At 37.7% G+C, this 26,094-nt stretch overlaps 1 protein-coding gene across 1 annotated transcript; it reads right to left on the bottom strand.

The window, feature by feature from the left end:
* Positions 1–128: 128 nt before the first annotated feature.
* LOC113294942 lies at positions 129–4,150 on the bottom strand. The gene is made up of 5 exons (XM_026543313.1): positions 3,859–4,150; positions 3,574–3,767; positions 1,690–1,975; positions 930–1,026; positions 129–498 (listed from the first exon to the last, which is right to left on the bottom strand). Exons 1-4 carry the CDS (start codon positions 3,955–3,957, stop codon positions 982–984), a joined length of 624 nt encoding a protein of 207 aa, XP_026399098.1. The 5' UTR covers positions 3,958–4,150; the 3' UTR covers positions 129–498; positions 930–981.
* Positions 4,151–26,094: the final 21,944 nt, after the last annotated feature.

Here is a 26,094-nt window from a genome sequence, read left to right as displayed (position 1 = left end):
ACGGACGACTACTAATTCACGTCAATTTCCATTCAAAAGGAAAAACCATGACATGAGTAAAGAACGAGAGGTAAACTGAAAGACTACATATTTTCTATTCATGATATTAGAAGATGGAAGTACACAAGTTCCACTAAAACATAGTATACCACTATCTTTTGCAATTACACAAGAACACCTATTTTATCTCCGTGTGTATTCAAAATAGAAATTATCTTTATCAGTTATACAAGAACAACCACTTTCTTTCTGGTCTATCTTCGACATGGGGATCACACAACCAAAGAATAACAAAAGATACAAGTAATCTCTTATGCAGTGAAAACAGAATGACAAAACTAACTTTAGTAACCCTGCTCTGTACATCAGATGTCCGTCCATATTAGGGTGTACAACATGTCAAAATGAAAGAGCTTGAACAGATAGGGGGCATCAATTACACAACATCAGCATCTCATTTTACATCTCCTGTCGATGACTTCCAAGAGCACTCTGATCCTGCATAACAAAGCTTGACTTTTAGGTTATAGACACATTACATATCCAAGTGAAATGTCTATTTGCTAAAGTGAAGTTTGAACATTTCCGACACACTTGAGATTAGTTTGAGAAACAAGACTAAATCAGTAATAGGTGTATATTTAATATATTGCGAGGTAAGACCCATCGGCCATCGCCCTGCACTTCTATGGGATGTACATGGTGTTTACTTTATGTGTTAGGACTTGCAATAATCAGCTCATATTCAAGACGATCCTCAAAAATGTCTCAACTACTTAAAAGTTTTTAACACGCTTACCGTTAAGCTCTCTGACCCACACATTTTACTGTTAATTTTAAACTAAAGCTTTTGATGATTAGATATGGTAAATGAAATAATACTAACAAACCCCTTGAATAGTTTAAATATAATATGGCATATTACTTACATCAATAACTTTAAAAGATTGGCCGCTGCATAAGCTTAGCTGAGAAAATTAATCAACATACAGGGGAAGCATTGTTACCACCAGTATTCTTCATACCCTGCAAATGGAAAACAACAACATAATTTTATTCCGCTCGAGGAATCTCTCCAATCTGAGCAACAGACACTATCTTTCAGTCATGAAACACCCTACTCATTGGTACAGCATAAATAACCCACAAGACAACGAAAAATATAAAATATCCTTGGTAATAGTAGATAAAAAAACAAAATAAGCCACCCTCTTACTATCCTCGCCAACCACAGCGAGGTCAACCTGTATTTTATTCTTCAATCTGTGTATAGATGTATTATCAAGCTCGGTAATTTTTAATTAAAAAGATGGAGAAATTCCTGAGTTGTTCGCTACCAGTAATTTCAGAAGGTCTAGGTTAGTTTGAAGTAAGATTGTAACAAAGCCAGGTTCATAGAGTCCAGAGTTGTGTAAGGATTTGTAAATGAAGCAAGCATAGAGAAATCTAAAGGTATAGTAGGCAATCCTGTTCTAACCACATTCATAACTCAGAGGAATTCACAAATAGGACAAACCTCTTGTTATGCTTTTCTAGAGCTTATTTCCATTATATAATTAGATTAAGAGGTGATGAAAAAGATAACGCATCCATAAATTGTGGTAAAAATAGTTACTGTCAACTTTTAATGCCCTGCTATGTGTCAAGAACGTTCACAAAAGCTCACAAGCAGATAAGAAGATAACATACCCCATTTTCTTGTGCATCTTCAAAAAGGGCCGAGTAATAAGCTGGATCAGAGAGAGGAAATCCTGAAATAGTGCTTGAAATAGAGCTTTGTCTACCTATTGCTGAAGCTGAGGGATTCATGAAACTATTTCGTACATCGAAGTCTGTGGATGAAGGCCCCAACCTGTACATCTGAAACCATAACAACGAGGAGAACAATCTAATGGAAAAGGCAGCAATTTGCATCCATAGCGCAAGCCTCAAGGAAAATATAAAATATAGTCCATACATCTCAGAGGAAATGTGCCTAGGTAAAAAAACAGAGCCATCAGCAAGAGAACATATTTTTCAAGAAACACAAAGCTCCAGTGTAAAAGTATAAACAAAGAAGACACATATAAGGATGATATCAGAGTAAACATTAAGCATATTAGTGTAGATACATTAAATTCTATATAATGATGGTACAAAGAAGACACATATAAGGATGATATCAGAGTAAACATTAAGCATATTAGTGTAGATACATTAAATTCTATATAATGATGGTTTATACATAAGGGAACGTTTAAATATTTAAATGCAGTTTAAAACAAAAACCCTCAGGGCCAGTAAACTCGCATTGTTCAATATATCGATAGGTATATTTTATTCCTAGTAGACTCTGATAGTTCAAGGCTCAGTTTGATTTCTTTGGGGACACTTTTTGAGCAATTCCTAAACTTGGAACCATGTGAAAAGTGGTTTGCTATAAAAAGAAAGAACCATAATAAGAATTTGTAATCTTTTGTTCCCGTTTCATAAGTGAGGAAAATATGGTTACAATTCGTACAGGCCAGTCCAGCTGCCTATTAGTTCATACGGCGTGTTTCAATCTGAGAGGAAGCTGTCAAAAATGAAAGATAGAACATGAAATCTAATTTTCAGAGGTGAAAAGGTAGCTATAATCCAGTGAGCTCAGTATTACAAGTCGATGAATCTAAGACCAGATGCTATAAGCCTATAACGGCGGTATGTATTATGATGTCAATATTCATATGATGTACTTTGTGGCTCTTATGTTCAACAAAGTACGAAAAAAAAAGTGGTAAATTTTCTATACCTTAATAAGAACAAGCACCACAATTCTCTTCTTCTCCAACAACAAATATGGAATGCCAAAGATAATAATGAAGAAAGCATCACAAAAAAAAAAATCAAAGAAGGAAAGAAAATTAAGCATATGAAAGAACCCCGGACCTTAAACCATAACCACAAGCCAATTCTGTTTCTGCTGTAATGTCTTTCTCCTATTTCCTCATTTCATTTTCATTTAAGCACTCAAAAAGAAGTTACACAGTTGGGTTAAAATTGCTCTCAACCACTAAGCTAGATAAGGTGAGGTCCTTCTAAACACACATGTTCAACCCATGTTCCTTCTTGATCTGTACAACTTAGCTGCTATAACTTACATCACACATGGCACTGCATTTATTTATTTAAGAATATAAGAGTCAAACTAATTGTCGAATTCCAGAGGGAACTAATGAGTAGTTTAAATATTCAACTGAATATCCATTTTTAATTTATTTATACGATTTAGTCAAAGAGGATCCTGTCAAATAAGAGTGTCTTCTAACTTTGATACAGTTTCTTATTTTTCTTTTTCTTTTTGAGATTTTTCATTGGATTCCATTTTAAAACCTCATCTGTGAAAGCTAGCCGATAATACATTAGCACACAAACAATAAGTGTTTGATTAATTTACAAGGTAATGACTTTACTTTAACCTAGAAGCGTTTCATACATTAGACATGAATTATGCTGTAGATTTATCATAGTGTACTTGAAAATCGGCAGAGAATCAATTGCAATTGCAATCAAACATAAGATTAAAAGTATGATATTTCTTATTAAAATACGCACCATATATGATTAGAGAAGAGAATGAACCAGGAGATATCGAGTAATAACCCACAACATAGAAGAAAAGCGTAGGTTCTTCCAAGTCTCTGACTACTACTTTCAATTGCAACTAGGGCAAATAATGCTATTGCAAAATTAATCAATGTAACACCATTAAACAATGCCCCTAATGATCCAATCAGAGCGCAACCAATCTGTAATCATCAAAATAAAGAAAAAAAAAAGAAAACTCTAATCACAATAATCAAGCCCTAATTTGGGAAATTGAAGAGAGTAAAAGAATACTTGAATGTAGATGAGAAGGACAGCAAATGATTGAAGATTATCGTAATCGTGGAACCAGGATTGAATCCGAGATCGTAATGAGGAACAACAGAGCATCATTTGATGCCCCTTCTATATTATGATGTTGGAGATGAACAAAATTCCCATTGTGTGGGTGGGAAAAGATAGTTTCAAAGAGGAAGCATTCTGTGGTTCAAGGAATATTCAGTATTTTGTTTCGTTGGATCTGTCTGACCAGAAAAGGATTTAGGAACGTTAGTTGCCGTTTTAATATATTCTCCTTATTTTCTACCTGACATTTCCAGGGCGACCCTAAAAGAACTAGGGACGACACAAAATGACAAAATAAGTTGAAAATGCTTATATGTCCCTTCATAATCGGTAGTTTAGAAGAAAAAAAATTTATCTACCGATTGTGATTATGTTCTTCTCTTCCTAGCTTTGTTTTGAAATAATTAAATTTGGGGCTACTACCATAATCGGTAGGCAACAAACATCATCAAACTACCGATTGTGAAAACAAAGAAATCCAAAATTCCGTTGGTTTTTGAAAATTTTGAATTTGGGGCTACTACCATAATCAGGAGGCAATAAACATCATGAAACTACCGATTGTACAATCGGTAGGCAATAAACATCATGAAACTACCGATTGTGAAAATAGAGAAATCTAAAATTCCTATTGGTTTTTGAAAATTTCGAATTTGGGGCTACTACCATAATCGGGAGGCAATAAACATCATGAAACTACCGATTGTACAATCGATAGGCAATAAACATCATGAAACTACTGATTGTGAAAATAAAGAAATCTAAAATTCCTATTGGTTTTTGAAAATTTCGAATTTGGGGCTACTACCATAATCGGGAAGTAATAAACATCATGAAACTACCGGTTGTACAATCGGTAGGAAATAAACATCATGAAACTACCGATTGAAAATAGAGAAATCTAAAATTCCTATTGGTTTTTGAAAATTTTGAATTTGGGGCTACTATTCGGGAGGAAATAAACATCATGAAAATACAATCGGTAGGCAATAAACATCAAGAAACTACCGATTGTGAAAATAGAGAAATCTAAAATTCCTATTGGTTTTTGAAAATTTTGGATTTGAGGCTACTACCATAATCGGGAGGCAATAAACATCATGAAACTACCGATTGTACAATCGGTAGGCAATAAACATCATGAAACTACCAATTCTGGTTGTTCTCAATCATGTGAAAATGGAATCTCCTCTATATAACAAATTTCTCCCGATTGTAGACTTAACTACCGATTATGGAGGGCATATTTGCCATTTCGAAAAATTTGAGATAAGGGGTGGCTTTGTTTTAGGTTTGGGTGACCTTTTTTGTCATTTTGTGTCGTCCCTAATTTCTTTGGGGTCGCCCCTAAAAATGCCAGGATTTTCTTGGCAAATTGAAACTTCATTAGTCAAAAGGTCATCATCCCGTCACATGCCCATTTAATCGCCTAAAATTTTCATGGGACATGACCGACAATGATTGTGGTTCAGTGAATCAACTTCACCCATAATCACTCAGCCTTGCATACTCGCATCAAAGTACGCATCTGCCTTCACTCATAAGGCTTTGCACAAAGGAAGTCTTCTCTTCTTTCTCTCTAACTCTTCATGCCCCCATAAGCATAAGAGGTTCTGCCATGTACTTAGCCAATTCTCACACAAATCAGCAACATAATAACACAAAGATATACTGTAACAAACCCATTTTATTGCACTAAAGGAAGATTACAAAACTCGTCCAACTCATGGACCAAAACAGGCCATTCACCCTCTTGGTGAATGCCTAAAACACTCTCTACATTAGTGGTTCTTCTCTCCAATCGAACAACACTCATTTACAAGGGTTCTCTGGATATTCATAATGCTAAGGACCATGGCCAATACGTATGCAACACAGTTGCACGCCTATGAACATCCATCTGTCCATAGACAGTTCCCCTAACCGCCAGCTTTACTTTTTAACTGCCAACTTTAGTGCTGGCTTGCAGAATTGCGCCAAACTTATCTTGAACGGTTAGGACATGGAAAACTCGGTTACGAAGCTCCTTTATAACCGCCTCTGGTGGCTCTCTAAAAGAGTCACAAACTAATACCGCAAGTGCACGGTGTCGAGGTGTAGAACAATGCAAATACGGGTCGATCCACAGAGACAAGGTGTGTGTGAGTTGAAGTTTCCTAGATAGTTCTGAGCTAGTGACAGTGAAGCAAAGGGACAAAGGCAATGAGCCTAAGGCAGTGAAGTAAAGAGCCAAAGAAACAAAGTAAAACAGTTGCAGTGAGGCAGTGAGGGAAAGAAACAGTGACTTTAGGCTTAATCACTAAGGCTTTTGATTCCACCTCTAACCTATGCTAAGTCAATTTTCAATGGTAACTCATGTTCTTGCCCCTTGTTTAGATATTAGTGAGATTCTAGCCTCAGCTAACTATCTAGATAGCAGTGGAGGTTCGAGCCTGCTGCTTATCAAAGAGGTGGTTTTAAGAGAAGGATTTAGGGTCACTAAGTTAAGTCTAGTCCTTGTAGTAATTGGGGATCTCACACTGCAACTACCCGCAGATAAGCCACTTAGATGATTAAACCTTCCTAAAGGATAATCTAATTACAGCTAAAATGTTCTTCCATAGCACTAACTGTCTGATTAGAGCACAACTAGTCTAAGGTTTGAACAATAAACATTAATCATGAGCTGCAGCACCATCAATCACAGGGTTATCCTAACTACAATGTATGCTTGACATACAATGTGAGAGCAATGTGATGAAATGCTTAAATTATAACTGTCCTACACAGTTTCAGAACACAAGAACATTGTCTACACATTAACCAACTAGCATTAGCATGGAAGCTTCATCTCAACCTTAGCAAGTGAAAAATTAAAACATGATGAATATGTGAAAATAAAACTGAATTTGAAAGTGAAGCAAAAACAGAACATGAACAATTGAGTAACTGGCTAGTCCAGTCCTCTTGGTGGTGCACTGGATAGTACAGGCATAAGTTCTAATCCTCCCACACATCCCTATTTATAGTTACAAGCTTCAATTAGGGTTCTACACAAGTTTTCCCCAAATCCCCAAAAACAGTAAATTAGGGTTTGTTGAATCATACCCATACTTCTCTGATTTGCTTCATAGCCTTCGACCCATTCTTCTTCTGACTCTCCTGCTCCTCTCCATGCCTTCCAATTGCTTTTCTAACTCACCTAATTTACCAATTTTTCACACGTTAGGGTTTTCAGAAAAACGTGTATAAAAATGGGAAATTAGGTGGCTAGATAGGTTGTAATGATGGTAGTGGAGATGGGTTATGGTGTTTGGTTGATTTGAGAGGAGATGGTGGTGGTTGAGGTGGTGGTTATGGTGATGGCGGACATGGGTTTTCTCTGCAGCGGAGTGGAGGAGAAGATGGATTCGATGGAGAATAAGAGAAGGGGTTGTTTGGTGCGGGGTATAGGTGTTAGGTGCTTGGGTGTGTGGCGGGGATAGCAATCTTGATGATTTGCGAAGCTCAGCCGTGGGTTGCGGAAATGATAGATTGATTTAATGGCTACAAGTGAAGAGGCTGGTATCGACCGTCGGATGCCCGATACAACGAAACTGACGGCTCAAGATGGAGTTAGGTGTCGTAGTGTTAGACAGGAGCTTCAGACTTTGATGTACTGGCAATGCTGCGACCATTGGATTCAGATGTGATCCAATATGACGGCTCTCATGGAAATGGGTATGGATCTTGGAAATGGATTTGGGTAAGGGTTTTGGGCCTTGGGTATGCCAAGCCCATATCTTCTTTAAGAACAATTCTTCCTCTTCAAGCCCACTTCTAATTGATCCGACTCTTGCAAACACCAATCTTCGCTTCCTCCTAGCGGGAGTCTTTGCCGGTTCTTTGCTCTTTTCGCTCCGCAACTCATCTAGACTTTATTTGGTACCTAAAAATGCAAAATTAAGTAAGAAAAGTATTTATTCTTGAAAACAATGAAAATATAGAATATGGGTTAAAATGGAGAATTAGAGCACAAAAGATGAGTTAATTGCCAAGAAAAATATATAGAAATATGCACTTTTTAGCACTCATCAAATACCCCCAAACCTGAATTTTACTTGTCCTCAAGTAAAACAAAACTAAGGAAATCCTACCTATACCACTGTCGCTGGTCTCTCGAATGCATTTAGCGTATGCACTAATCCTTTTAAACCACTAAGTGTCCCTAGTGGACGAGTGAAGTCTCGTGAAGGTTTGCTTAGAACGTACCTACAAAGTTCTAGGCCAAAATATAAGCTCAGATTCCATCAAATGTGACATGTGCAAGACAGTTTAAGCTCACAGCAAAATGGAGATGTCAATCTAGCTATCAAAGGCACAATCCTAACACTGATAACAACTAAAGACACGTGATAAGAGTGTTAAGTGTATCTACACATGTGTAAAGAAAAATCGGATGTTATGACTACTAATCACCAAGAGATAGTTTCTCAGGCTAAGAACCGCGGTCGAAATCTAGCTAGCTGTCCGGACTTTACGAGAATTGTGAATGAGTTGGAGGTATTTCACAATTACTCGCGTTGTACATCAATGGCATACACCCTTCCTTGCTTATTACAATGAAACAACAAAATGACTCTTTACATCACTCTTATTTACATTGACTACTCTCTTTTATTTTTGGAACAAGAGAGGATGGAATTGAAAATACTTGATTTTTTTTTTTTCCTGATATTTTTTTCTGAATATATACATCGTTTTTTTTTTTTTTTTTTTTTTTTTTTTTAAAGGAAACACTTTTGATACATAAGCAAAAAAAACAAAAAATTACATGACACTTTGCAAGAGGTAGCCCTTTTTGATGCACCCAGTTAAATTCGATGGTTGTTTTTCTTAATGTAACCTCCACCTTCTATCCCAACCAACCAAAGAACAAGCTAGTCAAGTTTCGTTCAGTATTCTAAAGTGATTGGCAACTAAAACTTCCGATAGAACACCTCAAGGATGAGGCTATACATGTATTGGTAGATCGTGCGCGTGCAAGTTTCTTATCACTATGTGAATTGTGCTAGAATCAGGGTGCCTAAATATCTAGACTAAGACTCCTAATAATTACATATTTGCACAAGAGTCAACATTTCAAGGTAAATGAGCTCCATTTTTATGTTGTTTTTTTTTCAATTTTTTATTTTTTATTTTGATTTTTTCATTTTTTTTTTCAAAAAGAAGGAGTTCTTGTTTTCAATTATGGCATATTATCAAAGTATCTACTTTTCACCCCCAAACCTAAACTAAACATTGTCCTCAATGTTTCAAAAGATGTAAAGAATTATAATACAACATATGGAGAGGATTATGCTGAGTAGAGAAAAAGGAAAGAGAATACCCGATTTCGGCGAAAGCAAGATTAGAACTCCGTTATTCAAGGCAAAAATCCAACATTTTTTTAGCCGAGATCATATTGGATTAGCACTATATATACAAAAGAAACAACAGATTTAACTAAGAAACTATCTACTAGATTTTATACAAGAAAATTTGGTTTTTAATGGGATTGGACTTTTTGGGAAAAATTTGGTTTTGTCGGGAGACATTTGGTTTTGATGGGAAAAAGAAAAATTTTGGTTTTTAGGGAAACATTTGGAAAACTTTGGTTTTTATGGGAGAAAAACATTTGGTTTTTAATGGGATAAGGAGACCAAGCCCACTGTTGGGTTTTGCGAAGCCCAGCTACGTTTTTGAAAAACAGGCCCACTGCTGGTGAGTAAAGCTCACTGTTGGTTTTTGGAATTTTGAAATTTTGGCCCACTTGAACTTTGGTTCAGGCCCACAGTTCAGAAACAAGCCCAGGTAACAATTTGAAATTTGGGCTCTTAAATAGCCAAAGGTCGAGGCCCAACTGGGCTTTGAAAACGTTTTCTGTTTTTGGGTCAAGCCCACAGTGTAAATGTTTAGTTTTCAAATGGATGTTAAGCCCACAGTCCCAGAAATTTAGTTGGGCTTTGGCTAGCTACTAACTAAAATATGAGGCCCAACTGGGCTTTCAAAAGTTCAGTTTTCTTTAATTTAAACAACAGGCCCAAATCAATCTAAAACCACAAGCCCACAAGAAATTAAACAAACAAGCCCACAAGAAATTAATTACAAACCCAACAGAAAAATGGAAAAAATTATTACAAGCCCACAAATTAAAAATGGAAGCCCACAGGTTGGGTTCTCTTAATGGGTTTAGGCTTACTTGCTTAAGCACAGCCCAGCTGCTCAGTTTGGTTGCAAAAGCCCAGTTGGGCTTTGGATCATCCTAAGCTTTTGTCTTTGTTCAGGCCCAGTTGGGCTTGGCTCAACTTGTTAAGCTTGGCAGCAACTTCAAGGCCCAGTTGGGCTTGTGATTTTCCCCTCAGCAGCACAGTAGCACCAGCAACAGCAGGGCTACACAGCACTCAGCAGCAGCAACATGCAGCAGCACAGCAGCAGCACAGCAGCAGTCTTGGCAGCAGCAGAGGCTGGCAGCAGCAACAGGAACAGGGAACAGCAACAGGTGTACAGCAGCAACAGCAACAACAGCACCAGGCAGCCAGCAACAGCAGGAGCCACAGCAGCTCAGGTTGGCAGCAGCACCAAGGGTTGAGCACAGGTAAAGCAGCAACAGGTCCTTGGCAAGCAACAGGTCAGTTGGAGAAGGCACCTGTTACTCAACAGAGTTATCAGTTAAGAGCAAGCTACAAAGAACAGGAAAATTACACTAGATGCTACACTAAATGCTCATGCAGGAATGCAATGCAAAGATGAATATGCAAGTTATGATGCAGAAATGTAAGCAAGAAAACAACTTCAACACAGCACCAGTCCCCGGCAACGGCGCCAAAAACTTGGTGGCTCTCTAAAAGAGTCACAAACTAATACCGCAAGTGCACGGTGTCGAGGTGTAGAACAATGCAAATACGGGTCGATCCACAGAGACAAGGTGTGTGTGAGTTGAAGTTTCCTAGATAGTTCTGAGCTAGTGATAGTGAAGCAAAGGGACAAAGGCAATGAGCCTAAGGCAGTGAAGTAAAGAGCCAAAGAAACAAAGTAAAATAGTTGCAGTGAGGCAGTGAGGGAAAGAAACAGTGACTTTAGGCTTAATCACTAAGGCTTTTGATTCCACCTCTAACCTATGCTAAGTCAATTTTCAATGCTAACTCATGTTCTTGCCCCTTGTTTAGATATTAGTGAGATTCTAGCCTCAGCTAACTATCTAGATAGCAGTGGAGGTTCGAGCCTGCTGCTTATCAAAGAGGTGGTTTTAAGAGAAGGATTTAGGGTCACTAAGTTAAGTCTAGTCCTTGTAGTAATTGGGGATCTCACACTGCAACTACCCGCAGATAAGCCACTTAGATGATTAAACCTTCCTAAAGGATAATCTAATTACAGCTAAAATGTTCTTCCATAGCACTAACTGTCTGATTAGAGCACAACTAGTCTAAGGTTTGAACAATAAACATTAATCATGAGCTGCAGCACCATCAATCACAGGGTTATCCTAACTACAATGTATGCTTGACATACAATGTGAGAGCAATGTGATGAAATGCTTAAATTATAACTGTCCTACACAGTTTCAGAACACAAGAACATTGTCTACACATTAACCAACTAGCATTAGCATGGAAGCTTCATCTCAACCTTAGCAAGTGAAAAATTAAAACATGATGAATATGTGAAAATAAAACTGAATTTGAAAGTGAAGCAAAAACAGAACATGAACAATTGAGGAACTGGCTAGTCCAGTCCTCTTAGTGGTGCACTGGCTAGTCCAGGCATAAGTTCTAATCCTCCCACACATCCCCTATTTATAGTTACAAGCTTCAATTAGGGTTCTACACAAGTTTTCCCCAAATCCCCAAAAACAGTAAATTAGGGTTTGTTGAATCATACCCATACTTCTCTGATTTGCTTCATAGCCTTCGACCCATTCTTCTTCTGACTCTCCTGCTCCTCTCCATGCCTTCCAATTGCTTTTCTAACTCACCTAATTTACCAATTTTTCACACGTTAGGGTTTTCAGAAAAACGTGTATAAAAATGGGAAATTAGGTGGCTAGATAGGTTGTAATGATGGTAGTGGAGATGGGTTATGGTGTTTGGTTGATTTGAGAGGAGATGGTGGTGGTTGAGGTGGTGGTTATGGTGATGGCGGACATGGGTTTTCTCTGCAGCGGAGTGGAGGAGAAGATGGATTCGATGGAGAATAGGAGAAGGGGTTGTTTGGTGCGGGGTATAGGTGTTAGGTGCTTGGGTGTGTGGCGGGGATAGCAATCTTGATGATTTGCGAAGCTCAGCCGTGGGATGCGGAAATGATAGATTGATCTAATGGCTACAAGTGAAGAGGCTGGTATCGACCGTCGGATGCCTGATACAACGAAACTGACGGCTCAAGATGGAGTTAGGTGTTGTAGTGTTAGACAGGAGCTTCAGACTTTGATGTACTGGCAATGCTGCGACCATTGGATTCAGATGTGATCCAATCTGACGGCTCTCATGGAAATGGGTATGGATCTTGGAAATGGATTTGGGTAAGGGTTTTGGGCCTTGGGTATGCCAAGCCCATATCTTCTTTAAGAACAATTCTTCCTCTTCAAGCCCACTTCTAATTGATCCGGCTCTTGCAAACACCAATCTTCGCTTCCTCCTAGCGGGAGTCTTTGCCGGTTCTTTGCTCTTTTCGCTCCGCAACTCATCTAGACTTTATTTGGTACCTAAAAATGCAAAATTAAGTAAGAAAAGTATTTATTCTTGAAAACAATGAAAATACAGAATATGGGTTAAAATGGAGAATTAGAGCACAAAAGATGAGTTAATTGCCAAGAAAAATATATAGAAATATGCACTTTTTAGCACTCATCAGCCTCCAACTTGCTCTTTCACTTTGGCATGCGTGTGATGCACACACACTCGAAACTGACAGCTTGAACTCAAATCTGACAATCATTGCACTTCGCAACTTGGCCCTGCCAATGTTCAACAATGGTTGCACTTAGATTATTTGGATGCCAATGTCCAAATACCATGCCAATTGAGTCTTGACTTGCTTAGTTCAACTTCATACTTCATATGCATCGCTTGCACTCCTTTTGCCTGAGCAATTGATACCAATGGCGCGTTTGGCCCCGCCATTGTTGCATATGCATTGTCCAAGTCTTGTCCAGCCTTGGACTAATGCCATAGACCAACTCCTGGTCTATTCTTCACTCTTGCATCATCCTTGAGTTTGGGCTAACTCAATTCCACGGATATGCATCAATGCCAACATCGCATGTTGCATGTTGCATCTTCCCACTTCAGCTCTGTCTTGCCTTTCCCTCAATGAAGCCTCATTGTGTCGGCCAATAAGCTTCATTATTTAGCCAAAATTAAAGTGTAGATGTAGGATCAGAATCTCGCAGCAATAATGCCTCAGCGAAATTATCAACAACACAACACAACACAACAGTGTCGCAGAACAATTTTAGAAATGACATGATAAACGACGTCAGCTAAAATCATGAGAAAAATGTGATGTTCCTGCGAAAATTAGAGAGTTTGCGAGATTAACATTTGTAAGGATGCGAGAATGTCGCAAGTCATATCCGAAAGTAAAGGATAGATTAGTTGTCATCCACTATCCCTATAAATAGTCGTTCCGTTGTAAAGGAAGGGAGAGAGATCTTTTCTGAGTGAGAAGCAAGTAAATAGGAGAGAGAAAATCTAGAGCAGTGGTTATTCTTGATTCCTTTATCTTTTCTTGTAAGATTGTTCAAAGATTCATCAACAAAATTAAGATTGTTAATCTAAAATGAGTTGAATGTTAATGAAATCTTGTGAGGGGTGTAGTGTAGGATTTCCTGCAACTACATAATGGCGCTAGAAACAGGGAGGGGGGATTGAAGATTGAAGATTATTCTAGAAAAAATTGAAGATTAATATTGAGATTTGTGAAGATTTGGAGTAATTGGTTAAGAATTTCACATAATCTCTTGCAATTCGTTAACATTGAAGAAATGGCTAGAAGAAGAAATACATCAGAACAACCAACTATTGTCAGAAGAAGCAAGAGAATTGCTGGAAGGGAAAGAAGTGAAATGAGAGAATCTACTAGAATGAGAAATAATGGAGAACATCAAATTCAACCACCAGTTCAGCAAACACTAATACAAGGAAGGAATACAGATTATGATAGGGTGAGTATACACACTTGGCAATCAAATTCAGCAGAAGAAGTAGAAGAAGAGCAGCAAACCAGAAACCATAGACAGGTAGAGAGAAATCAAGAAGCAGATGAAGGAATAATTCATGGAGATGGGGAAATTGGAGCGTTAGAAACGTTGAGACGAAGAATACATGAAGAAAGAAGAGCTGAGGCAGAAGAACGTGCGAATCTAACAAGGCAAAATCACGAATTGAGGATGGAAAATATGAGACTATGAGTAGAAGATCGAGAAGTATTACAAAATCATATTCAAGATCGACTAGAAGAGAGATGAGGCGAAACTCATCCATAATTAATGCCGAAAATAATATTCAAGAAGAAATATCAAATCCTAATGAAGAACATCGCGAAAATAGAGAAAGGACTGATGATCGTTACGTTCCACAAAATGAAACTTTTGATGATAGGCAAAATGATAGAAATCAAGAGAATGGACAACGTCAGGGACAAAATAATCAAGATGGCGAAGGGAATCGAGAGGAAGGAAGGAGAATTTTACATGAGAGAGAAGCTCAAAGAAAACAACAAACGATTAAAGAAGAAATTGAAAGACATTATGCTGAACAAGCACGTTTAATTTGCGAACGTGAAAGATTGAGAGCGGAAATGGAAGAACAAGAGCTTCAAGACAATTCGCCAGAACAATCACGACAATCGAGAAAGAAGGCGTACACAAAACCGGAATAACGGTAATATCAATGAAGAGTATGATAGAGTACAGAGGATGGCTGAAAGACAGCGAATGGAATTGATAAGAAATGAACAAAATCATGGAGGGGAAAATGAGAGACATCATCATATGCGAATTCAAGATAGAGATGAGGAAGAGAATCGCAGAAGAAGACGAGATGAGATGATGAAGAAGAAATGCAAAATTTCGCGAGAGGAAGAAAACACAGAAGAAGGGAGGCGAAATTAAAAAGACCAATGGATCAAAATTCAGGTAAATAAACAAATCTTAAAGAATTAGAAGAAATGAGAGGAATGCTAAATAATAGAGGAGAAGTAGGCAGAAGACAATTAGATGAAGCTATAGAAGAAGCTGCGAAAACTCCATTTACAAGGGAAGTACAACTAGGAGGAATACCTCCGAAATGCAATTTGCCCGCATTAACCAGCATTTTTGATGGAACAACTTGTGCAATTCAACACATTAAAGCCTACGTGAGGTGCATGTTGCAATGGGAAAATCATGATGCCGTATTATGCAAGTATTTTGCATCCAGCTTAACAGGGGAGGCGTTAAAATGGTTCGAAGGTCTACCAAAGAATACAATAACATCCTTCAATCATTTGCAGACTACATTCCTGGGGGCATATATAAGTAATAATTCTTCGCGACCTGGTATTGAAGACGTGTTTGGATTAAAACAAAGGATTGGCGAAAGTTTGAAGCACCTAACTAAAAATGGAGGACTATGTGTAGCGAAATGGCTGGCCGTGTGGATGAGAGATATCTTATCTTATCATTTATCAATGCTATGTTTGCAACCAACCTATTGTATATCCAAATTTTCAGAGTCAAGAATACGATCACAATGACTGAATTGCGAGAACTTCAGAAGAATATATTGCTCTAGAGGAAAGGCAAAATGAAATGGAATCATACCCAGTTGCGAACACCAGTTCACAAACAACGAATGCAAGCTTATTACCCAAACTAATAAACACAGTGGCGAACACTTCGCAAGTACAACAGAAGGTGACGGGCAACAATCAACAGAAACTGGTGGCTATGGGAAGCCGAGATCAAGAGGAGTATGAAAGAGAAAAATTTCTACAATCGTGGTGGAAATAACAAATTCAAAGACTCGATCAGCCGCAAGAAACTTATGGAGGTCAAAGACAAAACTATAATAGAGGACAAGGAGGTCACAAGGTGTATGGGAAGAAATCAAGATGCCACCTCTAAATGCAAGTGTGGAGAAAATATGGGAAGCTATAATTTTGATGGAGAATATACCAACACCATGGAACATGGGAACGGAACCACCTCCAAACCACAGAAGTCATGAGTTTTGTTCTTATCATCATTTTCATGGACATACTACAAATGATTGCAGAAATGTAAAAAGAATTATTCTGAGAATGATAGATCAAGGAAAACTAAACCACTTTTTGGTAGGGCACCCACAATCTCAACCATTGCCACCACCACCAGAGCATCACAAAGTAAACACGATGAAAAAGAAGGAAACATTCTTCATAGAAGTTGGTGCAAAAGCAAAGAATCTATTCTGTCACTCTATCGTACATTCATACAAGACAATTGAAGATTTTCATGACAATGTTTTGAGTAGAGTGTTCGCAAGAGATAATGATGGAAGAGAAATTATGAATATTGCGAAAATCTCGCCACTAGAGGAATGGCAGAAACAGATTATTTCTTTTACCGCAGAAGAAATCCCCGAAGGTGAAGAGGTACATGATAATCCATTGGTAGTAAAATTAGAAATTAATCCAAAACCGAAAGAAGATGAGGATGATGAAGCTGAAGATTCATGGGCAATTAATAGGATTCTAATCGATACTGGAAGCTCTGTGAACATCTTATTTTATCATACTTATAAAACTATGGGAGGAAGAGATGATGATCTTATACCATCAACATATAAGATATATGGTTTTAATGGTACTGCCAACAAGCCTAAAGGGGAGGTTACTATGCGAATTCCATTGAAGGGAATATCTTCTGAAATCCTATTCTGTGTCGTTGATGTAGAATCACCCTACAATGCATTAATTGGTCGACCTTGGCTACATGGGATTCTAGGTGTAGCTTCAACTTTCCACCAGTGCATCAAATTCCCTCACCCCAGCGGTGTAGGAATCATAAAGGGAGATTGGGTTGAAGGAAAGAGGTGTTACGAAACTGAGGTAGAATCCTGCGAAGGAAGAGCAAACAAGAAGGAAAATTGGCGACACAAAATCAAAGAGACACAAAGAAGTGAGAGTTGATGGTGGATGCAATCGAAAGAAAAAGAAGAGATGTTGCGAAACTAATGCTAGCTCAGAATAAAAAATGGTGAACATACCACTACCAAGGAAGCAGTAGCAGAAAATAACAAAGAAGCAGAGGATAGCAAAGGTAATGTATGAATGATTGATTTGTTGCGACACTCTCGCAATAAATAAAATTCTCAAAAATACATTTTATTGAATGACAAAATTGAGATTGCGAAATGCAAATACATATGATGATGTGCAGAATCTCGCAGAGATAATGAATTCTACAAAAGACAATCAGAGAACAATGACAAAAGAGAAAGGGGCGAACCTTTATGGCGTACACCCTAGTTCGCGAATACAATTTCGCAAGAGGCAAATGTAAGACCTAAAGTACGTCATATAAGGGGGTACCTGTTGCATGGCTCAGGGAAAGGCTACACCGCCACCGGAACCTGAGTCATGGAGATTTGGGGTCAATAAAGCCCATCCGGGAGAGGCACCTTGGATTCTCAGCTTAAGCATATGACTTAGGTTGGGCGACTAAGGTAATAAGGACTCTCCCAAGGAGTGCAGAATCTGATCAAGGCGCCGAGGTACACGGTTGAGTCAAGAGTGCCAGGGGCGTTGGAGCGTACCTTGCCATTCTTGACAAGTCTTGGCTTATACTGCACTCGGCCCGAAGAAAACCCCACTTAGGGTGCAGTCTCGTAACCATAAACCCTATAGGTAAAAGGGATAAGAGGCTGCGAAAACAACTGGTTGTTGTTAAGACTGGATGGGAGGAGCTAACCTTGTATGGTAGAAGTACGCCTCCTTGAAGGGGCAACCAGGGGGAGATAAGGGCGGCACCCTCCATTAGGGAGCTGATAAGTGTCTTAAGACGCAAATGTCATGAGGCTTTTTACTCGCAAGGGTATTAAGGCTTGTCATATTTGTGCAACAATCCTGAAGAGGCAATAATACTAAAGAAAAAGATAAGACGAGATCAATGGGTTTTCGCATGAAAGTGCGAAGACGTCCTGCGATTTCGTCGCAAGACGGCAATGTAATGGGGCTTTATTTTCGCAAGAATATTTAGGCCTGTTATATTGTCGCAACATTCCTGAAGAGGCCATAATACAAAAGAAAAAAGTTAAGGCAAGATCAATGGGTTTTTGCATGAAAGTGCAAGGACGTCCTGCGATTTTGTCGCAATGACAAGAGGTGGCATAATAAGACCTTTAACTAGGAAGGCAAAATAAGACCACACATGGATGAGATTTTGAAAAGAATCAAAATTCACTTTGCATATGATTGCGAAATTATACATAAACAACTGCGAAGTTGAGGCACAAAATAAGAAAAATCTGCAAAATCTCTCATTTGGATACAAATAACAGAGGCAAGTATGGGAATGAATGAAATTAGAAAATGTTATTTGTCTCCACATGATAGATTTACGCAAAAATTAAAAAATTAATGATTATATTGATTAACCATATTGCAAGGAAGAATTGTTTTAATGAATGCAGGTCAAAATGAAAGAAACTCATATATTAAGGAATATGGAGAACCAAAAGAATTCGCAAATATACAGAAAGAGGAATAAATGTACAAGTATTACAGAAGATTAAAGAAAGAAACAAAGACTACTTCTTAGTTGATCCTTCATCATCTTCATCAGACTTGTTCCCTTCTTCGTCTGCATCAGAACTTTGATCACCATTAGAACCTTCATCACCATCAGATTCTTCATCATCAGCTTCGCTATCAGATATAGTTAGACTAGGAATGTTCTTTGGGATAACCTCCAAGAGACAAGGGTAATCAAAGTGAGGAATACTATGGTCATCACAAACCATTTGAATAGTTTGATTGCGAAAATGCAGAGCGTCGTTCTTAAAGTTCGCAACAGTGATCTTGATTTGATTCTTTAATCTAGAATACTTGTCGTTGCGAGAAGAAAGATTCTTTGCGAGTTCCTCTTTTTCAGATTCAAGTTCCTCAATTCGTTCGCGATATCTACTTTGAGAATCTGCGAACAAAAGGCAATCAATTAATAACTTGATGAAAATTCATAAGAAACAAAAGATTAGTGAAGAAGAACAGTTAATAACCTTCTCTGTCAGAAATCATATCTCTAATCAAGGTTGTATGCTCAACTTGGAGACTAACATTTACACCTAAATCTTTTCTAACATCGTCTAAGATTTTCGCAGCCCAAGCGAATTCATCCTCATTATTTATAAGGAGACGAGAACGAATTTGGTTTTCTCTTTCGTAGAGCTCGATGTTCTTGGAGTTAGCTTCATCTCATTCAAGTTGAACTTCAAGAAGGGTCTCTTGGAATTTCGCCAGAGCCTTAACACCTTGATCAGAGATGCGATCCTTATCATCTATGAGACCGCTAATTTTGGTTCTTAGCTCATTGATTTTCTCTTTAGAATTAAGAAAGAGACGCTTAAATCGATTGGCTAAGCCTAAACTAGATCTATGGTCAATCTCTAAGAGGCGAAATTTGGATCTTAGTTCATTCAGAGAAAGAGATGAAATTCTATCATTTGAGAAACTATTTAAAGATTTATTAAGACGCTCAAGAAGAGTATCATTATCCAAGGCATTAGGAAATGAACGAAGAATGGTAGCTTCATCAGAAAGACCATAAATGTCTGCAAAAAGGATCAATTAAATAAGATAAAACAACAGGATGAATGAATGAAGGAAAAGGAGAAAAGTAACATACCATAGAGTTGATTATTAGCTTGCTGAAGGCTAGAGATTTTGTTCCTGTACGAAGAAGAATCAATTTCTAGTTGTTTGTTCTTCTCGCGAAGACCTTTGATTTCAGTTTCCAGTTACTCATTCTTTATACGAAATTGAAGATTCTTCTTTTCAAGAATTTCGCGTCTCCTCTCCAGATCTGAAGTAACAGCAAAAGAAGCTTTTCCAGCCTGCGAGAAAATATAAAAAGTATTAAAATAAAAAGAGATTTTGGGTTACAATAATTAAGAAGTAAAAGGACGAAAGCATACCAGACTATTAAGAGAATGCAAGAAATTGGGGGTCACCGATCTAAAACTCCACGAAGAGAATTATTACCATCCAATAAAGGAACATCGCAAATCGTAGCGAGAGCTTTGCAGGTATTAGCGAATTGACTATCTCTCATTCCTTGTAAAGAATCAAAAAAGAGGCAAGAGAGCTTAGCCATAGAAGATTCAGATGGAGAATCTTCATTTACAGCAAGGTCATCATTATCCTCATCATCCTCATCACTCTCGGAATTTTCACGAGAAGGAATATTTAAAAGAGAGGAAGAACAAATTTTTCTCTTTTTTGAAGGAGGAGCAGTTGATTTTTCCCTGCGAAGAGCACCTTTGCCTTTATCACCAGTCTTCGCAACATTGGCAGATTCTTCTATTTCAGCAATAGTCTTCACACACATATAGAAATAAGAAATAGAGGTAACAAGGTACTAGCCTTCCCAGTCTTGTCATAGCTATCTTTCAATTTCTGGATCTGTAGAATTTCGCAAGAATCAGCGAACAAAAGAATAAAGATAAATAAGGAAATGTAAAGTGGGTGAAACTGGAAGAGACATACCTCTTTCTCCTTCTTGGGCCAAGAGAATACCCAAGGTTGATAGGAAACGAGATTCTCAGGAAGAACATTTGACCCACCAATGTAAGGTCCTTTCAGCATCAAGGGAAAAACACACCATTTATCATCTTTGGATTGGCGAGGAGTTGTGTTCTCACCAGAGTGCCAATCAATTTCTTGCATGAGTATTTTAGCTTCATCAATATTATCTTTCCTTTTCAAGCGAATACCCCAGCGAGTATTCTCTTTCTTCATGGAGATCAATTCATAATTTTCAAAGAAACTCGCTACTGTGTATTTTTCAGCAATTATCTCCAAGTTTGCGAATTTAGGATCCCTAAGTTCTTTGGAGTAAAGAGATCCTTTACCAGCACCACGGTTAGCGAACTCCAGCATCAGACGGATGCAATCCCCGCTCAATTGGAAGATAGCTCGCGAAAATCCCGAGTGAGCGAGAATTTCATAGAACAGAAGAATATCTGGGTCATAAAGAGGAATGGGGAGACCTGCGAGAATTTGACCTAGAGAAATTATGATTGATTGATCATCACAATGTTGATCAGAGGAAAGTTTGATAGAAAGAATTGACTTGGCACTTTCACCAGGAATGGTAGAAAGTGTGAAACCTTTCTCAGCAAAATCTTTTTGGACGTCTTTTAAGTTTTTCTCATGTTTGTGGCCACTTGGAGGCATATCTGAATATAGAGTATGGGAATGGATAAAAAGTAAGAAGATTGAAGAGGGAAGAATTACAGTAGCAGAACTTACGGAAGAACAATAGAGTTGCAGAGATGAGAAAGTAAAAAGAGAAGAGAAAGTAAAAAGAAAATGGAAAGAAGAGTAAGAAGAATATATAAAGAAGATTTTTTTTTACTCGAAGAAATAAACACCATTAATGCGAAAAGACGTAAGCGGTTGAAAACCAGCGGTTACAGAAGACGTGTCAAGAAATAGATGGAAGAAAGGATACGTGTGATAAATGCAGAATATGAAGAGATGGACAGCTGTGGCATTTCTCACATCATTCTCTACTTCGCAGAGAAGATATAAGAAGAGGCAAGATGTAGGATCAGAATCTCGCAGCAATAATGTCTCAGCGAAATTATCAACTACACAACACAACCGTGTCGCAGAACAATTTCAGAAATGACATGATAAACGACGTCAGCTAAAATCATGAGAATCCTGCGAAAATTAGAGAGTTTGCGAGATTAACATTTGTAAGGATGCGAGAATGTCGCAAGTCATATCCGAAAGTAAAAGATAGATTAGCTGTCATCCACTATGTAATTCCCTATAGATAGCCGTTCCGTTGTAAAGGAAGGGAGAGAGATCTTTACTGAGTGAGAAGCAAGTAAATAGGAGAGAGAAAATCTAGAGCAGTGGTTATTCTTGATTCCTTTATCTTTTCTTGTAAGATTGTTCGAAGATTCATCAATAAAATTAAGATTGTTAATCTAAAATGAGTTGAATGTTAATGAAATCTTGTGAGGTGTGTAGTGTAGGATTTCCTGCAACTACAGTAGCGCTACCTTTGCGCTTCACTGGCCCTGCGGGGTTATGCCATCCCTAGCCCTTGACAGTCTACGCAGTGTTGCGCCATTATGGTTGCACACTGACTTGGCCTGCAACTCTGTAACACACAATCATTATGCGTCACTGTTGGGACCGTTATAGACCTCCCCCACCTAATACGTTCAACGCCCTTGTTGAACGCAATAAAGTATACTCGTTATACTTGTTCTCTGGCCTTGTACGATTCTGAGCCCTTCTCAGAAATCTACAAACTTTGCTTAGCCTTTAACCTTGCCAAAACTTCTCTGCCTAGTACTTTATGCCATCACTTAACTTACTGCCTTGTCATTGATCCTAATGACTTGCACTATTGTTGTCAGGTTGGCCTACGCTTCAACTCACACTACAATCGCATATCAATACCCAAATGCACTTGCGATCTGTTGCTATGCACTTTCAGAACCTTTTCTGAAATTTTGTCTTTGATTGACAACTAATGCAATATTGATTGTTTTCTCTTCTTCAGAATCATATGAATCAGAGCTCTCATATAGAGTTACAGCCAGAGCCTTGCTTGTAGTGTATTTCTTACGATTGGGACAGTCTTTAACAATATGACCAAAACCTTTACACTTAAAGCACTGCGGCTGATATTCATCATCTTCTTCATGATCCTTTTTGACATGAACTCGATCATGTGGACGAAAAGATCGATGAGTATCCTTTATGAACATCTTATTTCTTTTCTTTAAGAGATCTCGAATCTGTCTAGTAATCAATGATAATGATTGTTCAATTTCATCATCAGAATTTTCTACAATCTGTTCATCTGAATCATCCATCTATTTATTCCTCTCTATGGGAGCTTTCAGAACTTTTCAGCTTTAAAAGCGATTCATTTTGTTTGAATAGACTGTGATTCATGATCAAAGATCTTTAAGTTTCCAACGAGTGTGCTTCGTGAGAGTGTTGAAAGATCATTTTCTTCTATGATTGCTTTGTGAGAGTGTTGAAAGTGATTGTCTATGGACTTAGTCGAGACAATACAACTAATCGTTTCACACTTCGTGTGATCGTCTATGGATACGAGATCGAGACAATACGACAACAAGATAACTTGTGTGATTGACTATGGATACAAGATCGAGAGAATACAACAACGAAGTATGTTTACTTGATAATAGGTTCGGACTTAACCAAACACCATAGGATTCCTATTAAGTAAATAGGAATTAACGTTTGTGTATTTTACTTATAATTATAATAAAACAATTATATAAAATCAAACCAACTTCGTACAGTTGACCAAGAAACTAAACCTATAGTTCACCTAGTTCCCTCAGTATTCCTGCGCCTCCAACTTGCAGTAAATCACGCACTTGGAACAATTCCTTTGGTTCGTATTCCAAACAGTAAAGGATTAACAAATCTGTTCGGTGACAACTCTTTTCAAATAACGTGATATGAGTTTGACAAAAGGATCTTCCGTTTATCCCAATAAACTCCTTTGTCGGGTCCTTAGATCAATCACTTCAACAACTACCAAAGTAATTGTTTAGACTATGCAATCAATACTTTTAATCACAAAGAAATGTATTGATGCCGATCTACTCAACCAATCAATCAAATCCATCACAAAGACAAACCGATTATAGTTGGATCCCTTTCCAACCGAAACAAGTTTTGTGCACACCAAAGATTATGAACCCAAATCATAAATCTTCTTCGTCTTCAAATCTTCTTAGATCTTCAATAAGCACCTGCACACAATCAACTAGAATCTCTTGTGATCAATCACACACATAACGGAGTCTGTTAACAATGGATTATCACAAGATGTCTTTAGATCTACAAACAGTTCTGAAGATCCCCGTCGACACTTCAATCTAGTTTGAGTGAATCTTATATCAGAAGAGAATATTCTCAAGCAGAAACAAACTAGGTGAAATCAAAGTTCAACAACCATTAGTTAATCAAATAAATCAAAAACTAATAATAAATTGTAATTATCTAGTTTCCGATCAACGGTACTCGTAGAGCTTCCCAACCCCAAAGAAGTCTTTAAAAAGAGCGGTCGTAAGAGATTTTCCCATCAACGGTCACCATTAATGGGTTTCACGGTTCTACCTCAACATAAAGTTTCGGTTCTACCTCCAAGTGGGTACTAGGATCGGTTACACTAGTTACCATAAAATGGCTAATTAAGTACTAAGATCGGTTACCACTTCTTATGGTAAAACTTGTGATCGGTTGACCAAGTTATCGGATCGGTTACACCAACTTACTAAAACTTGTTAAACCTCTTACAAGGATTGATTACACTCTATCTTGTGATCGGTCACACCTCTTACGAGGATCGGTTAACCAATGGCTAGTATTTAGTCACACTAATTTCAAGATATCGATCTTACCATATCAGGTGATTACTTAAGATCGGTTTCACTAATAAAATTCATACCAATACAAAAGTCAGGCCTTGTGAATAGTTTTACCAAGATACATAAACAAGTTATGAGCGGTGTTACTAAACAAACATATTGGTAGTTCAAAATATTTGCAATGAATAACAATACCAATAAACCTGGCGATTTCCCTTTCGATTCACAAAACAAGTTTATGAATTTACTTCCTTTAAACGAATGTAAAACATTGTTTCCTAGGACGAAATCTTCACCCATACCCATACATAATCACAATAGCATTCATACGATTATGTCGATGTCTTATATACGAAGTTCGAAAGATAGACATTATACTTCGAATTTTAATTCCTTAATACTATGTCTAACTAGAGTATAATATTCACAGCTTCGCAGTTATGTTTTCAATATGCATGACTTGAAAGATACGTTAGGAATGAAATAGTTCAAGTCAAATATTACTAACCTCAAGAGGAAGGATGATGTCGTCGATGTAGATCTTTACTTCTTCAAATTCTTCAAGTGTTCACGTAATACTTGTAAGTCTCATATCCTAGTAACTTTCTAGCTAACCTATACGAAGTTGACTCTAGCATATAATCAAGCGACTCTTTAAATGTGTTTTGGTTCACTAAAATATGACAATCAAACTTGGCATACCAACGCTTGATGGGTTCAACCAAGCTATGCTCTAACACCTTGTAACATCTTACATGATTTGTGTGAGACAATCATTTGATGTAAACTCGAAATGTTTCTTATTGATCATTCGATCACTTCTTTGAAGCTAATAGTTTGTGTGAGACAGCTATTGTCGTCTTCCAAGAATGTTATAATGATTGAAATGAGGGTTTAGAACATGTAACCATGATTGGATATAAACATAGTGTGTATTCACATTTGTGTAAAGTCCAAAACCGGGAACATGGTATGCGTACCCGTACGCGTACTGGTTGATTGTTGGATGTCGGGCTACTTAGGTATGCGTACCCATTTGCATACTTAAGTAGGTTATGTTCTAAAATCGGTTTGTTCATGAACTAATACATTTATATAATAAGGAATGCAATCCTTTGCAAACCGTGGCTATAATGTTCATGAAATGATTTGAGTGAATCAAAATCGATTTTGCTTCAATTGTGTCTTATATACTTCTATGATAATATAAATAATTGAACAACTCTCTAACTAGTTTCATTTGAGTCATTTGAACTAGTTATGATAAAGATGAATAAGGTTGATATGAAAGTGCTCATATGGCTAACCATTGGTTAACTATTGTTGAACCAGCTAATTGTACATGTTTAGGTACGGTTACCTTTATCTAAGTGATGGTACATTTCATTTGTGTATAACAAGCTAAGTTCGATCTAACGTTTGAAAGATATTAGCTTGAATATAATCAGCTTTTCATCTAACGGTGAATGTAGAATGCTTTGTTACCAAGGTAACATTGATTGCAAACCCTGATTTGAAGACTATATAAAGGAGAACTCTAGCAACTGGGAAACCTAATGCCCACACCTCCTGTGTG

Source organism: Papaver somniferum, chromosome 1 (genome assembly GCF_003573695.1).
Source record: "Papaver somniferum cultivar HN1 chromosome 1, ASM357369v1, whole genome shotgun sequence".
NCBI classification, from domain to species: domain Eukaryota; kingdom Viridiplantae; phylum Streptophyta; class Magnoliopsida; order Ranunculales; family Papaveraceae; genus Papaver; species Papaver somniferum.
This window is presented reverse-complemented; position numbering and strand designations above follow the sequence as displayed.

Excerpts from the sequence above, each read along its gene's own strand:
- LOC113294942 (XM_026543313.1), bottom strand. The coding sequence starts at position 3,957 with ATGATGCTCTGTTGTTCCTCATTACGATCTCGGATTCAATCCTGGTTC. Across the intron at positions 3,768-3,858 it reads TCCTTCTCATCTACATTCAA|ATTGGTTGCGCTCTGATTGG; the intron begins GTATTCTTTTAC and ends TGATGATTACAG. Across the intron at positions 1,976-3,573 it reads CTCTTCTCTAATCATATATG|GCACATTTCCTCTGAGATGT; the intron begins GTGCGTATTTTA and ends TTTTTTACCTAG.